Below are 16774 nucleotides of genomic sequence, written 5' to 3' on the forward strand. Positions count from 1 at the left end.
AGTCACTGTACCGTTAATATCACAGTCACTGTACTGTTAATATCACAGTCACTGTACCGTTAATATCACAGTCACTGTACCGTTAATATCACAGTCACTGTACGTTAATGTCACAGTTAATATCACAGTCACTGTACTGTTAATATCACTGTACCGTTAATATCACAGTCACTGTACTGTTAATATCACAGTCACTGTACTGTTAATATCACTGTCACTGTACCGTTAATGTCACAGTCACTGTACCGTTAATGTCACAGTCACTGTACTGTTAATATCACAGTCACTGTACTGTTAATATCACTGTCACTGTACTGTTAATGTCACAGTCACTGTACCGTTAATATCACAGTTACCGTTAATGTAGTCACGTTAATGTCACAGTCACTGTACCGTTAATGTCACAGTCACTGTACTGTTAATATAGTCACTGTACTGTTAATATCACAGTCACTGTACCGTTAATATCACAGTTACTGTACCGTTAATGTCACAGTCACTGTACCGTTAATGTCACAGTCACTGTACCGTTAATATCACAGTCACTGTACTGTTAATATCACAGTCACTGTACTGTTAATATCACAGTCACTGTACCGTTAATATCACAGTCACTGTACCGTTAATGTCACAGTCACTGTACTGTTAATATCACAGTCACTGTACTGTTAATATCACAGTCACTGTACTGTTAATATCACAGTCACTGTACTGTTAATATCACAGTCACTGTACCGTTAATATCACAGTCACTGTACCGTTAATATCACAGTCACTGTACTGTTAATATCACAGTCACTGTACTGTTAATATCACAGTCACTGTACTGTTAATATCACAGTCACTGTACTGTTAATATCACAGTCACTGTACTGTTAATATCACTGTATCGTTGATATCACAGTCACTGTACTGTTAATATCACAGTCACTGTACTGTTAATATCACTGTCACTGTTAATATCACTGTCACTGTACCGTTAATGTCACAGTCACTGTACTGTTAATATCACAGTCACTGTACTGTTAATATCACAGTCACTGTACTGTTAATATCACAGTCACTGCACTGTTAATATCACTGTCACTGTTAATATCACTGTACTGTTAATATCACTGTACTGTTAATATCACTGTACCGTTAATATCACAGTCACTGTACTGTTAATATCACTGTACTGTTAATATCACTGTACCGTTAATTTCACTGTCACTGTACTGTTAATATGACAGTCACTGTACTGTTAATTTCACTGTCACTGTACTGTTAATTTCACTGTCGCTCCTCTCATTACTGAGGCAGGCACCTCAGTGAGGCTGGGGCAGTGAGCATTGATGTACAGCTCCAGTAGCAGATGATCTGATTATCTATTAATCACCCCTCATTCCAATCAGTATAATCATACCCCAGAACCCCAAAACCTGAACTACCTGTATTTCTTTTGGGATATTAAGAACTCTTTCTTTGACTAAAGATGGGTTCAGTGGCTTGAGGTTTAAATGGAAAGTGGAGATCTCTAGCACCAATTCCCAGGCTTCCTCCAGTGATGAATGAGACATGGAAGGATAGCATGGCAAGACTAGAAGACACCAGAATGAGAGGAAAGTGGGGCAGGTACCATAGAATGTACTATCGTATAGTATATAGTACATGTATTATACAGTACTGTACATTGACAGGATTAGGAGAGAAAATGCCCCATGTTCTCCTCTCTAAACCCTATGACTGTACAGCCCACATAGATAAGAGATATACTTTACATACATAGCTAATATTTTTATTTTTATTTAATTCTATGGTACTATGTTCAGTCCAAAGAGACAGAACAGAGTTGTATCTCTATGGTTCAGCCCACCACCATGCCAACACCTAAGAAGTTGCTAGTCGATGTAAAGTATATCTGTTGTTTCTATAGGCTGTGCACTCACAGGGTTGAGAGGAGGTCTGGACCGGATGAAGTCTAGGATGACCTCATGGGCGCTCTTCTTCAACCTTGGTGGGATGTCGTTGTTTACCTGGAGGTGTAAGGGGACACACACACACACACACACACACACACACACACACACACACACACACACACACACACACACACACACACACACACACACACACACACACACACACACACACACACACACACACACACACACACACAGATTAAGAGAGACCATAACTACATATAAGAAACAAACCATGCTTTTAAGACACCTGACAGTCTTACCATGACCTTGCGTAGTTTGTAGCGTTTGGAGCGGATGTCATCCATGAGCATCTCGTAGGGCGTGAGCTGGAACTCGATGGCCAGAGGGTTGTACTGGCGCTCCTGGACCTTCTTCAGCTTCACCCCGTTCCGCAGGTCTCCCATCACCTGCATCCAGAACTTAGCCTGGGGGGTGCAAGGGGACAGAAATCGCATAGCAACACAGTACGCATCCAATGATTTAACACTTCTAGGGCCAATTTCCAGACCCAGATGAAGCCTAGATACTCCTGGGCTACAAACATGCTAGTCCAAGAGTAGGTTAAATATGAGTCTGGGAAACCTGTCCTAAAGGGTGTCACATAAGGGAGTCAGAGAAGGGTGTTGCCAGGTAAAAGGGGCTGTGTGAGGCTTGTGATAAGGAGCTGGTCACCTACCCAGTCTGCATTCTGGAGCTCATTTAGGTCTCTGCTGGGATCCTCAGACGGCTCGCCACCCATCTTCCGAAGATTCTATGAGAGAGAGAGAGAGAGAGAGAGAGAGAGAGAGAGAGAGAGAGAGAGAGAGAGAGAGAGAGAGAGAGAGAGAGAGAGAGAGAGAGAGAGAGAGAGAGAGAGAGAGAGAGAGAGAGAGAGAGAGAGAGAGAGATGGGGGGGATCAGAGTGAGAAAGAGATGAGCACTCAGAGCTTAATGTGAGTTTAAAGGCCCAGTACAGTCAAACATCGAGATTTTCCTGTGTTTTATATATATTTCCACACTATGAGGTTGGAATAATACTGTGTAATTGTGAAAATAATGATAATAGTGTTAAAAATGTCAGTCTGTTTTTGTGTGATTGAATTTTGGCCTGCCTGGTGACATCAAAAGATAGCTCCGAAACCTCTCTGGCAATAATAGCTAGTTGTCCGTTTTTCCTTCCCCACTGACAGAGTTATTGTTTTTTGCTAAGAAACAATTTATGTTTCTTTTTGACCTTTTTAATTGACAACAATAAAAGTAAGGTACTTAATTGTTACCCAGAAATGATTTGATATTGAGATAGAAATGGCTTAGGACGTTGAATTAAGTTACTGACCTCAAAGCCACAGATTTCATCCTTTCATGTTGAAATGAGATGTTAATCAAGTTCATCGACTACCACAGCATTAGGACAGGCAGCTAGCCCTGCTATCAGTCACACCCACAAATCAATACCTATTCGATTATCAATGACAGTTAACAAGAGCCTTCGCAGCCTGACAACCTGCCAAGTCCTATCAACTAGCATCATGATGGTACACTCACACATTCCCACCACACTCATGCCCAGTCCATTTTCATCCGTGATTGAAAATCATCATTGTAGCCATAGGGTATAAAGCATGGTTCTGCCAGTGTATGCATAGCAGAGATTATAGCTTTAAGTCATGTTCAAGATGACTGTATGAAATATAGTGTGGGAACTCCCTTAGCTATCCCCTGCTAACACCAATCCACTGCTTTTAAATGTGTGGGAAGGAGTGAGCAAGTGCACGTCGAGAGCATTGGGATGCAACCAATGAAGCAGTGAGCAACCTGCATCCCTTCACTTCCTGATTCAGGAGTTCATTAGAGGACAGGACACTGAGGGATCTGTTCTGCAGCAGACTGGAAAGCCTCCTCCTCCTCTCTCTCCTCCTCTCTCTCCTCCTCTCTCTCCCTGTTATTTGTGGTGAGAGAGGGGGCGTCAACCTGCATCCCACCGGTGTTTGATAGAGCAATCATGGGAGTCTCTCTGCTACAGCCCCTCACAGGAGATTTACTACAGGGCCTCTCCTCTCACTGGATATACAGAGCCATAACTCACACTGCACTGCAAGGGCATTTGCTAAGGTGTCTGCCTTCTCTACCATTAACAGTTTGGTACATATTCCCTTTTCATGTAATAACATAAAACAGAAAACTTTACCATGGTCCGTGAATAACAACACGATTGTTGACAAACATTTTAAAAAAGGACATAATTTCTGAGCAGAGGAGCCCAGGGTGAGATTATATTGAATTTAACACCCGGTGCTCATTTGTACGACCAACACAATACTATCCATTTCCTAACTTATAGTATTTAACCCTGAGCAAATAGGAACAGAAGTGGCTTTGGTGTTTCAGCTACAACTATGATTTTAATAGTGTCCCTCTGTCCTGTTATAGAGCTCTTTGTTATGAAATAAAGGGTCTCTCTCTCTGCCTGCTGTCCTGTAGATGCAGTTAGCTAGCCAGATCCCTTATGGGACAACACGTCTCTGCCTCACTGCCAGACAGAGAAGGACAAGCGGGGGAGGGGAATGATACAGGGCCGAAAGCACATCGTACTTCTCCTGGTATCACACACACACACGCACGCACGCACGCACGCCACGCACGCACGCACGCACGCACGCACGCACGCACGCACGCACGCACGCACACGCACGCACACACACACACACACACACACACACCCACACACACACACACACACACACACACACACACACACACCACACACACACACACACACACACACACACACACACACACACACACACACCTAAATGTAACATAAACGTAATCTATATAAACGTCCCACATTGAACAGCCAAGCATCTTGACCAGAGATGGCACTGTCCAGCAGATCCTTAGTCCCATCCCTACTGCTATAGTTCTAGATGTCTCTGCCTCCACATAGACTAAACTACATCCTGGCCTATTCACATCTAGTTGCACACACCAGATAGGCTAACTAAACTGGATGTACTGTCTGTCTATAGACCCCTGAACCACAGAGCTTGACACTTGTCTCCCCTTCTTCATAGCTAAGCTTCTTACCCTCTCCTCATAATAAGACTCTCCACTCTCTTTTGTAACAGTGACTTATATAACTGTCCAATTCCTTCGCTCCTTTCAGACGTACTACTGTGGAAGGGGAGTGCTGCTTGGCTGGATGGGTCCCTGGGGAGTAGCACCCAGTCTGTGGTTCATGCGGACCATTCCATTTGCTGAGCACATACATTTTTCCTATGGCAAACCCTGCAGAAAAATGTATGACCTCAATGATGCACATTTTTGGGGTTCACTGGTTATAAATGACAACTGAGACTATGGGGGCTTGGTGGGTCTATGTACATGTACTTTCTTCTGTGTCATGTTGAGCAATAGGAATAACTATTGCCCAGTGCATCAGGCTTCCTGCCATCCAGGACCTAGGCGGTGTCAGAGACTCCAGTCACCACAGTCATAGACTACTCTCTCTGCTACCGCACGGCAAGTGGTATCTGAGCGTCAAGTCTAGGACCCAAAAGGCCCCTTAACAGCTTCTACCCCCAAGCCATAAGACTGCTGAACAATTAATCAATTGGCCACCCAGACTATCTGCATTGACCCCCCCGCCATTGTTTTTACTCTGCTGCTACTTGCTGTTTATTATCTATGCAGTCACTTTACCCCTACCTACATGTACACATGACCTTGACTAACCTGTACCCCCGCACATTGACTCGGTACCGGTAACCCCTGTATATAACCTCCTTATTGTTATTTTTTACTTTAGTTTATTTTGTAAAGATTTTCTCAACTCTATTTTCTTAAAACTACATTGTTGGTTATGGGCTTGTAAGTAGGCATTTCACGGTAAGGTCTATCCATACCTGTTGTTTTTGGCAGATGTGACAAATAACATTTGATTTGATTTAGCACATGTGACCCTGTGGCAGACAGCAGTGCATTGTGGGACATTAAACTAAGCATTTAGGTATGCAGACATAACAGCATTACGGTTTTACCTATGTACAGATGTAGGATCTTAATTTGAGCCAGTTTGCTACAGCAGGAAAATAATCTTGCCGCAACAGGAAATGTGAATTATTATGTGGATTATAATGAATTTACATTTTTATAGGGTTTGATAAAAATGTGAAAAGTCAGAAATTTCAAAGTGGAAAATACAAACTTCAGAAGTTCTCCTGCAACAAGGTGATCAAATTAAGATCCTCCATCTGTACCACCACAGAACTAAGCCCTATAATACTGTACTCCAGAACTGTACAGACAGAAGTGGACTCTGCTCCCCAGCTAGGTGAAAGACTGAGCATAATATTTGACAACAAAACCTACAGCTACTACAAGGCAGCTTCCCCTGAGGTAGACAGATCACTCCCATCAATGCTCATTACTAGTCTACTTTAACATTTCATATGCTGGGTTGGGATAGCATGTTTACATGCACGCACGGGTACGAACACGCACACACACATATATACACACACACACACACACACACAGCATGTAGTGTTGTTCCGCTCTCTCAGTCCCCAGTCTATCCCTATTATATTCTAGCCCACAGTAAACATCACTGTGATGACCTGTGACAGACATGGTTAGGGATGTACTGAAATATGAGATGCTAAATATAATCCATGCGTGCAGCTTGGTGCGAAGTACAGAGGCAGATAACAACACTGCTGCCTGAGTCTCATCCTGACTCCCTGCTGTGGATATGTTTTACAAACAACAGCTGTGGCTCTAGCTTTAGAGTACAACATCAATCCAAGTATCCATGCCAACAGACTGGTTATGTTGTGTGTGTTACTTTTTTTAGCGAATTGCTTGATTTTAGCAGAGTAATAGACAGATTCACTAGAAAACACACACACACACACACACACACAGAGTAATCTGCATTCCTTCTCTGTAACCCACATGCGCGCACGCACACACACACACACACACACACACACACACACACACACACACACACACACACACACACACACACACACACACACACACACACACACACACACACACACACACACACACACACACACACACACAGAGTAATCTGAATTCCTTCTCTGTAACCCACATGCACACACACACACACACACACACACACACAAACACACACACACACAGAGAGTAACCTGAATTCCTTCTCTGTAACACATGCACACACACACACACACACACACACACACACACACACACACACACACACACACACACACACACACACACACACACACACACACACACACACACACACACACACACAGATACACACAGAGTAACCTGCATTCCTTCTCCTCTGTAACACACCCGACTCAAGGCTGATATACAGTAGGATCCATTACAGGACATGTACGTAGTGTGCCATGTTGATCAGTTCTCTGAAGCATGTGAAACACCTTAATGTCATGTTGCTTAATCTCCTGAATGAATGTCTCTCCAGTCACATGACCTCTGAACATATGTCCCGGGTCTACATGTCTGTCTGATTAACAGTACAAGGTTGTGTCGTGGTGAATGCCAATGGCCATTCAGATTCACCGTTTAGTGGTCCTATGTGCACTGGAGCCTGAGAATGAGATGTCAATCAGGTCCCAGAAACAGACCGGAGCTGTTCCAATATCCACACTGGTTAGCATAACACTTAGGATAAAGCAATGTATTGGGAATACATGCTAAGTAGTATGCTATAGACAATGGAACAGAACCACTATGTAAGCAAGCTGAGGGCCGATGTAGTCAGGTACTGTGTAGTGTGTTGTGAGCATTGGTAAATGGAGGTGGTTTGGTGAACCATGGTCACATGATGAGTAACCTTTCCTGAGACCTGAAGACTTTCTTTACCTGCCCAAGCCAATTCGTAACCTTTAGCTCAGTGGACTAGCACAGTATTGTCACACACAGGAGACTGGGGGTTTGAACCCAGTTGGTCACGCATTGATGTGTAGATAGCCTCACCTCTTTGGCACTCTTGATCTTCTCCAGGAAGGAGCGTAGCTCCCTGGTCTCAGCGTAGAGAGCACGGCACACAGCCTGGTAGTGGCTGGGGGCATCGCCAGGGCTGGGGAGGTGAGACACACACATCTACAGACAGACAGACAGACAGACAGACAGACAGACAGACAGACAGACAGACAGACAGACAGACAGACAAAGTAGTACTGTAAGTAAAATGTAAATATGGTAATTCAGCAGATGACAGAACGTATCCTTGTGACAGCAGATGACAAAATACTGTATGTCCTTGTTTCTCTGAGACAGGTCTGAAACAGAAGGTTCTCTTGGCATGATCTTGGCACTAGTAGTCCACTGCATTTCCCATCCCATATAGCTTCTCAAATTCTTCTCAAACAGAAAATGGTTGGCCGTCTCATCTGCAATCTTGCCCACCAAGTAAATTCCCTGAAATGTCAACATTTCCATGAGATAAATGGTGCAGCTGTGTAGAGGAGGAAGCCTGGAGCAGAAATTGAGAATTAGGTGTAAGCGAGTCTTTCCCCAGTAGCATCATCATCTCAATATGCCCTGACCCAGTCATTTTTAATGGAGTCATGCTTATATAGGAGAAGATCCCTGACTGCAAATCACACAGGAACATACATCTGAAATGTTGTGAAACACCTAGAAGGCGAGAGAGAGAGAGAGGCAGGCATTTACTTTAGAGCAAGGCTCTGTATTTACATCAGACAGAGAGAGAGAGACGAGGGGTGGACTGGAGGATAGAGAGGATGACAGCTACACTGTCATCCAGGCAGCTCAGATGTCCACAGCCTCAGATAACCTTACGAACAGTCGCTATGGAGACCTGGTTCCATCCCTTGGGCCCTGTCTCTAGAATCATTACTTCCCCACTGTCATGTCTGTCCTCGGGCCGGATGCAAGGCTGAAGACTATGGTTCAGTCGAGGCTCCTCCTCAGAGGAAGGGGATGACCATCCTCCTCAGTGAATTTCATTTAAAAAATAATAAATAATTACATTTAAAAAGTTCTCCTTTTTAGATAAAACTAAGGCACTGCATCGCAGTGCTAGCTGTGCCACCAGATACTCTGGGTTCAAGTCCAGGCTCTGTCGCAGCCGGCTGAGACCGGGAGGTCAATGGGGCGACGTACAACTGGCCTAGTGTCGTCCGGGTTAGGGAGGGTTTGGCCGGTAGGGATATCCTTGTCTCATTGCACACTAGCGCCTCCTGTGGCGGGCCGGACGCAGTGCACGCTGACCAGGTCGCCAGGTGCACGGTGTTTTCTCCGACACATTGGTCCGGCTGGCTTCGGGGTTGGATGCGCGCTGTGTTAAGAAGCAGTGCGACTTGGTTGGGTTGTGTTTTGGAGGGCGCATGGCTTTTGACCTTCGTCTCTCCTGAGCCAGTACGAGAGTTGGAGCGATGGGACAAGATAGTAACTACTAACAATTGGATAGCACAAAAAAGGGGGTAAAAAATGTAAACACTATTTTGCAATGAAGGTCTACAGTAGCCTCAGTGGCACTCTGTAGTGTAGCACCATGTGTAGCCGGAGGACAGCTAGCTTCTGTCCTCCTCTGGTTACAGCGATTTCAATACAAAACCTAGGTGGCTCATGGTTCTCACCAGATAATGAATCTAGTACTGAAAGCATACGCTAAAAATGAAGGAGAAGCAAAAGAGAGTGATTTCTTAATTTTTTTCATTTTCACTGTCAGTTTCACTCACAGCTAGAAAATGCAGCTAGCTAGTTTAGCCTACTCAAACACCCTGCTCAAACAGAGGGATGCTATGTTAGCTAGCTGGCTATGACTATCCAACACAACACTGGAACTCTTCCAAGTCAAGGTAAGCTTTTATTTTTACTAATTTATTGTCACCAGGGCCCGCCGGTGTAACTACTTACTGACTGACTGTAGACTGTAATGTTACTGCATGAGTGTAGCGGGTTTACTAATGCGTTCTATTAGCTATGCGAGAAGGAACATAACATGGCTGCTATGAAAGTGAACTGTGTTTACGTTTAATCAGGGGTGTATTCATTCCGAAAATTGTTTCTTAAATGGAATGAAACGGGGATAAACATACATTCATTTGTCCAACAGAAACTCTCGTTTGAAACTGTTGGACTAATGATTACACCCTAGATCAGCTAGATGCGGGTAAGAGAGTGCAAGGTGGTATTGAATGTCACTTTCTGTCACCTCAAATTTTTCTCTCGACCTATGTGCACCTACGTTGTAAACTTTCATTCATAGGCTAGGTTGTAGCAACCTCATGATGGGTATATGGAAAATTCAAGTATCATGTAGTAGCCTAAACCTAGCGATGTTAAATTGAACTGGGTGAATGGAATATGAATTGCAGTCATCCAATATGCTCTAATAGAAATAAGGCCATGCTCATGAAAAAAATGGTCCTCCTGCCACTGCTATGGTTATGTAAACACCATTGGGGCATCTAAGGACTCACTGGGTGGATCTAGTATGATGTCTGTTCTCTCAACACTACTGAACATGCTGGGTGGATCTAGTATGATGTCTGTTCTCTCAACACTACTGAACATGCTGGGTGGATCTAGTATGATGTCTGTTCTCTCAACACTACTGGACATGCTGGGTGGATCTAGTATGATGTCTGTTCTCTCAACACTACTGGGTGGATCTAGTATGATGTCTGTTCTCTCATTACTACTGGACATGCTGGGTGGATCTAGTATGATGTCTGTTCTCTCAACACTACTGGGTGGATCAAGTATGATGTCTGTTCTCTCATTACTACTGGACATGCTGGGCGGATCTAGTATGATGTCTGTTCTCTCAACACTACTGGGTGGATCTAGTATGATGTCTGTTCTCTCATTACTACTGGACATGCTGGGTGGATCTAGTATGATGTCTGTTCTCTCAACACTACTGGACATGCTGGGTGGATCTAGTATGATGTCTGTTCTCTCAACACTACTGGGTGGATCTAGTATGATGTCTGTTCTCTCATTACTACTGGACATGCTGGGTGGATCTAGTATGATGTCTGTTCTCTCAACACTACTGGGTGGATCAAGTATGATGTCTGTTCTCTCATTACTACTGGACATGCTGGGTGGATCTAGTATGATGTCTGTTCTCTCATTACTACTGGACATGCTGGGTGGATCTAGTATGATGTCTGTTCTCTCAACACTACTGGGTGGATCTAGTATGATGTCTGTTCTCTCATTACTACTGGACATGCTGGGTGAATCTAGTATGATGTCTGTTCTCTCAACACTACTGGACATGCTGGGTGGATCTAGTATGATGTCTGTTCTCTCAACACTACTGGACATGCTGGGTGGATCTAGTATGATGTCTGTTCTCTCATTACTACTGGACATGCTGGGTGGATCTAGTATGATGTCTGTTCTCTCAACACTACTGGGTGGATCAAGTATGATGTATGTTCTCTCAACACTACTGGGTGGATCTAGTATGATGTCTGTTCTCTCAACACTACTGGACATGCTGGGTGGATCTAGTATGATGTCTGTTCTCTCATTACTACTGGACATGCTGGGTGGATCTAGTATGATGTCTGTTCTCTCAACACTACTGGGTGGATCAAGTATGATGTCTGTTCTCTCATTACTACTGGACATGCTGGGTGGATCTAGTATGATGTCTGTTCTCTCAACACTACTGGGTGGATCTAGTATGATGTCTGTTCTCTCATTACTACTGGACATGCTGGGTGGATCTAGTATGATGTCTGTTCTCTCAACACTACTGGGTGGATCAAGTATGATGTGTGTTCTCTCATTACTACTGGACATGCTGGGTTGATCTAGTATGATGTCTGTTCTCTCAACACTACTGGGTGGATCAAGTATGATGTATGTTCTCTCATTACTACTGGACATGCTGGGTGGATCTAGTATGATGTCTGTTCTCTCAACACTACTGGGTGGATCAAGTATGATGTCTGTTCTCTCATTACTACTGGACATGCTGGGTGGATCTAGTATGATGTCTGTTCTCTCATTACTACTGGACATGCTGGGTGGATCTAGTATGATGTCTGTTCTCTCAACACTACTGGGTGGATCTAGTATGATGTCTGTTCTCTCATTACTACTGGACATGCTGGGTGGATCTAGTATGATGTCTGTTCTCTCAACACTACTGGGTGGATCAAGTATGATGTATGTTCTCTCAACACTACTGGACATGCTGGGTGGATCTATTATAGATAATACTCTCAACACTACTGGACATGCTGAGTGGATGTAGTATAGATTATAGTCTCCACTACTGTACATGGTGGGTGGATCTAGTATAGATAATAATTTCAACACTACTGGACATGGTGGGTGGATCTAATATAGATGATACTCACAACATTACTGGAGGAAAGACACATATACAACAACTGCAGGCTCCAGTATCATGACCCTGACCTGATCACCACCATTTTGTAGTTGACTGCACTTGATGGCTTGACAGCAGAAAACCTACTATTTCCTTATTAACCCTGCCATTCACCCCTATAGTGACATTTTGGCTTTTAATCATCAACCACCACCCTCCCCCAATCAACAGCTGCCTACCTTCAGGATGTCCCTGTAGCCACGGACATTACAGATGTTGATGGGGTCGTCTTCGGCCTCCTCCTCTTCCTCGGTGGCCTCGTAGCCTTCGTCAGGGCAGGCGTCTCTCTCAGCCTCGCCCATGTTGGTCATGAGGTCTATGAGCTGCTCCAGGGGTGGGCTCAGCTCCCGCTCCTCGCTCTCCTTCAGTCCATAGTCCAACGCCTTGTAGATCATGATGCCCAGAGACTCAATCACCTGAAGGACAGGACACAAGCAACAACACACACTGGGTATCATTATATTGCCATCCATATACAGTGCCTTCGGAAAGTATTCAGACCCCTTCACTTTTTCCACACTTTGTTATGTTACAGCCTTATTCTAAAATGGATTAAATAAATACAAATCCTCAGCAATCTACACACAATACCCCACAATGACAAAGCAAAAACAGTTTTTTTTAAATTTTGGCAAATATTAAAATAGAAAACAAAAATACCTTATTTACATAAGTATTCAGACCCTTTGCTATGAGACTCGAAAGTGAGCTCAGGTGCATCCTGTTTCCATTGATCATCCTTGAGATGTTTCTACAACTTGATTGGACCCCACCTGTGCTAAATGCAATTGACTGGACATAATTTGGAAAGGCACACATCTGTCCATATAAGGTCCCAGAGTTGACAGTGCATGTCAGAGCAAAAACCAAGCCATGAGGTTGAAGGAATTGTCCATAGAGCTCCGAGACAGGATTGTGTTGAGGCACAGATCTGAGGAAGGGTACCAAAAATATGTCTGCATCATTGAAGGTCCCCAATAACACAGTGGCCTCCATCATTCTTAAATAGAAGAAGTTTAGAACCAGCAAGGCTCTTCCTAGAGCTGGCCACCCGGCCAAACGAAGTCATCTGGGGAGAAGGGCCTTGGTCAGGGAGGTGACCAAGAACCCAATGGTCACTCTGACAGAACTCTAGACTTTGTCTGTGGAGATGGGAGAAACTTTGAGAAGGACAACCATCTCTGCAGCACTCCACCAATTAGGCCTTTATGGTAAAGTGGCCGGATGGAAGCCAATCCTCAGTAAAAAGGCACATGACACCTCGCTTGGAGTTTGCCAAAAGGCACCTAAAGACTCTCAGACCATGAGAAACAAGATTCTCTGTTCTGATGAAACCAAGATTGAACTCTTTGGCCTGAATACCAAGCGTCACGTCTGGAGGAAACCTGGTACCATCCTTACGGTGCAGCATGGTGGTGGCAGCATCATGCTGTGGGGATGTTTTTCAGTGACAGGGACTGGGTGACTAGTTGGGAGGGAAAGATGGAACTGAGCAAAGTACAGAGAGATCCTTGGTGAAAACCTGCTCCAGAGCACTCAGGACCTCAGACTATGGGCGAAGGTTCACCTTCCAACAAGACAACAAACCTAAGCACACAGCCAAGACAACGCAGGAGTGGCTTCGGGACAAGTCTCTGAATGTCCTTGAGTGGCCCAGCCAGAGCCCGGACTTGAACTCAATTTAACATCACTGGAGAGAACTGAAAATAGCTGTGCAGCGACGCATTGTCATTATGAGGTATTGTGTGTAGATTGATGAGGGGGAAAAAATGCTTACATTTTTTAGAATAAGGCTGTAACATAACAAAATGTGGAATAAGTCAAGGGGTCTGAATACTTTCCAAAGGCACTGTACGTTCATCATTGGCATCCAAGAATCATGCCAAAACAACAATGTCTTCATGTTTTGAATAAACAGATTTTGAATAATTTGTCTTGATTTGTGTTATTCAGTTGTTAATCTCCTGGAAAACAACAGTAAATATGGGTTTGTGTCTTCGTTCCCAGCTGTGTAATATATATAATCTCCTTTCATGCCCTCCTTTCATGCCCTCATTGTCCCATGCTTTCAGCTGTAGCATGCTACACAAACACATGACCCTTTCATTCAAGTGAACGACCCAACCTTTAAAAGTAAGGCAGACTTTTAACAGATTAGTCAGTAATAACGTGACTTGACTCAGCCAGCGGAGAATACTGGACATTATAAACTGGGTGGTTGAAGCCCTGAATGCTGATTGGCTGACAGCCGTGGTATATCAGATGACAAAACACATATTTTTACTGCTCTAATTACGTGGGTAACCAGTTTATATAAGGCACCTCTGGGTTTGTGATATATGGCCAATATACCACGGCTAAGGGCTGTATCCAGGAACTCAGCATTGCGTTGTGCATAAGAACAGCCCTTAGCTGTGGTATATTGGCCATATACCACTCCCCCTCTGGCCTTATTGCTTAATAATAATGACACATAAATACCGTATGCAATATATGTTTAAGATGATAAAAATAACAAATATTCAGGAGCTTCAGAGCAGTGATTTAAATCTTATACATACATTTACTAAATCAAGAATATCTATATTGTGTTATGCTTAAGTCCAGTGCTTAATTTGCACCTCTCCCCCCTCGCACTTCATCGTGTATTTCCTTATAGAATCACAGCAGTGCACAGGGTTCTGGAGGAGCTGCAGCAAGCCTGATAAATTGACATAAATGTGCCAAAGTTATAAAGTTACTCCTGTCTGTTCAGGAAGAAATTAAATAATTCAGAATAGCCTACTACACCATGACAAAGCCCAAAACGTTGCCACAGAGGATAAATAGCTTATTTTAAAAATAGCCTAGCTGTGGAGTGTAGCCCAATACCAAGGCACAGCCTACAGTCGGGAACGCGCTGCAAATCTGTCAGTGAACAGCATGCAGACAAAACTGGCCTTTCGCAATATTTAACATAGCCTACAATCACGTGAAAACACTGGTTGGAAAGCAAATGTCTCCTGCTGAAAAGAGAAGACTCTAATCTGTCATTGCATTCAGAAAGTATTCAGATCCCTTGACTTTTTTCACATTTTGTTACTGTATAACTTTATTCTAAAATGGATTAAATTTTTTTTTCCCCCTCATCAATCTACGCACAAGTCCCCATAATGACAAGCAAAAACATTTATTTTAAACATTTTTGAAAATGCATTAATTTGTTTAAAAAAAATATTCAGACCCTTTACTCAGTACTTTGTTGAAGCACCTTTGGCAGTGATTACAGCCTCGAGTCTTCTTGGGTATGATTCTACAGGCTTGGCACACCTGTATTTGGGGAGTTTCTCCCATTCTTGTCTGCAGAGCCTCTCAAGCTCTGTCAGGTTAGATGGGAAACGTCGCTGCACAGCTATTTTCAGGTCTCTCCAGAGATGCTCTGCCTGTCCGGGCTCTGCCTGACCGGGCTCTGCCTGGGCCACTCAAGGACATTCAGAGACTTATTATTATTTGGCCCTGCTGGTCATCTATGAACATTTTAACATCTTGGCCATGTTCTGTTATAATCTCCACCCGGCACAGCCAGAAGAGGACTGGCCACCCCTCATGGCCTGGTTCCTCTCTAGGTTTATTCCTAGGGTTCTGGCCTAGGGTTCTGGGGTAGAAGCCACAGTGTTTCTACTAGAGGTTGACCGATTAATCGGAATGGCCGCTTAATTAGGGCCAATCTAACGTTTTCATAACAATCGGAAATCGGTATTTTTGAACAACGATTTGGCTGATTGTTAAAAAAAATATATATATATATATATTTTCTTTATTTAATCTTTATTTAACTAGGCAAGTCAGTGACGGCCTAGGAACGGTGGGTTAACTGCTTTGTCCAGGGGTAGAATGACAGATTTTCACCTTGTTAGCTCAGGGATTCAATCTTGCAACCTGACAGTTAACTAGTCCAACGCTCTAACCACCTGATTACATTGCACTCAACGAGGAGCCTGCCTGTTACGCAAATACAGTAAGCCAAGGTAAGTTGCTAGCTAGCATTAAACTTATCTTATAAAAAACAATCAATCAATCATAATCACTAGTTAACTACACATGGTTGAAGATATTACTAGTTTATCTAGCATGTCCTGCGTTGCATATAATCGATGCGGTGCGTATTCGTGAAAAAGGACTGTCGTTGCTCCAATGTGTACCTAACCATAAACATCAATGCCTTTCTTAAAATCAATAAACAGAAGTATACATTTTTAAACCTGCAAATTTAGCTAAAAGAAATTCAGGTGAGCAGGCAATATTAACCAGGTGAAATTGTGTCATTTCTCTTGCGTTCATTGCACACAGAGTCAGTGTATATGCAACAGTTTGGGCCGCCTAATTTGCAAGAAGTTTATGTAATTATGACATATCATTGAAGGTTGTGCAGGAATATTTG

The 16774-nt window shown here is 43.5% G+C and overlaps 1 protein-coding gene across 6 annotated transcripts in view; it reads right to left on the bottom strand.

Moving 5' to 3' along the window:
- The window catches only part of LOC118367632 (protein spire homolog 1-like), a 62398-nt gene that overhangs the window by 21000 nt on the left and 24624 nt on the right, over positions 1-16774 (bottom strand). For all 6 annotated transcript variants that reach the window (XR_008090524.1, XM_052494531.1, XM_052494529.1 and 3 more), the window contains 5 exons: positions 12534-12770; positions 7947-8072; positions 2641-2715; positions 2225-2389; positions 1929-2015 (listed from right to left, as the gene is read on the bottom strand). Coding sequence is in view for 5 of the 6 variants with exons in the window: in XM_052494531.1 (XP_052350491.1) it covers positions 1929-2015; positions 2225-2389; positions 2641-2715; positions 7947-8072; positions 12534-12770 (690 nt within the window). In the remaining variant the exon portion in view is untranslated. The remainder of the gene's footprint in view (positions 1-1928; positions 2016-2224; positions 2390-2640; positions 2716-7946; positions 8073-12533; positions 12771-16774) is intronic.

Source organism: Oncorhynchus keta, chromosome 34 (assembly GCF_023373465.1).
Source record: "Oncorhynchus keta strain PuntledgeMale-10-30-2019 chromosome 34, Oket_V2, whole genome shotgun sequence".
Taxonomy (NCBI): domain Eukaryota; kingdom Metazoa; phylum Chordata; class Actinopteri; order Salmoniformes; family Salmonidae; genus Oncorhynchus; species Oncorhynchus keta.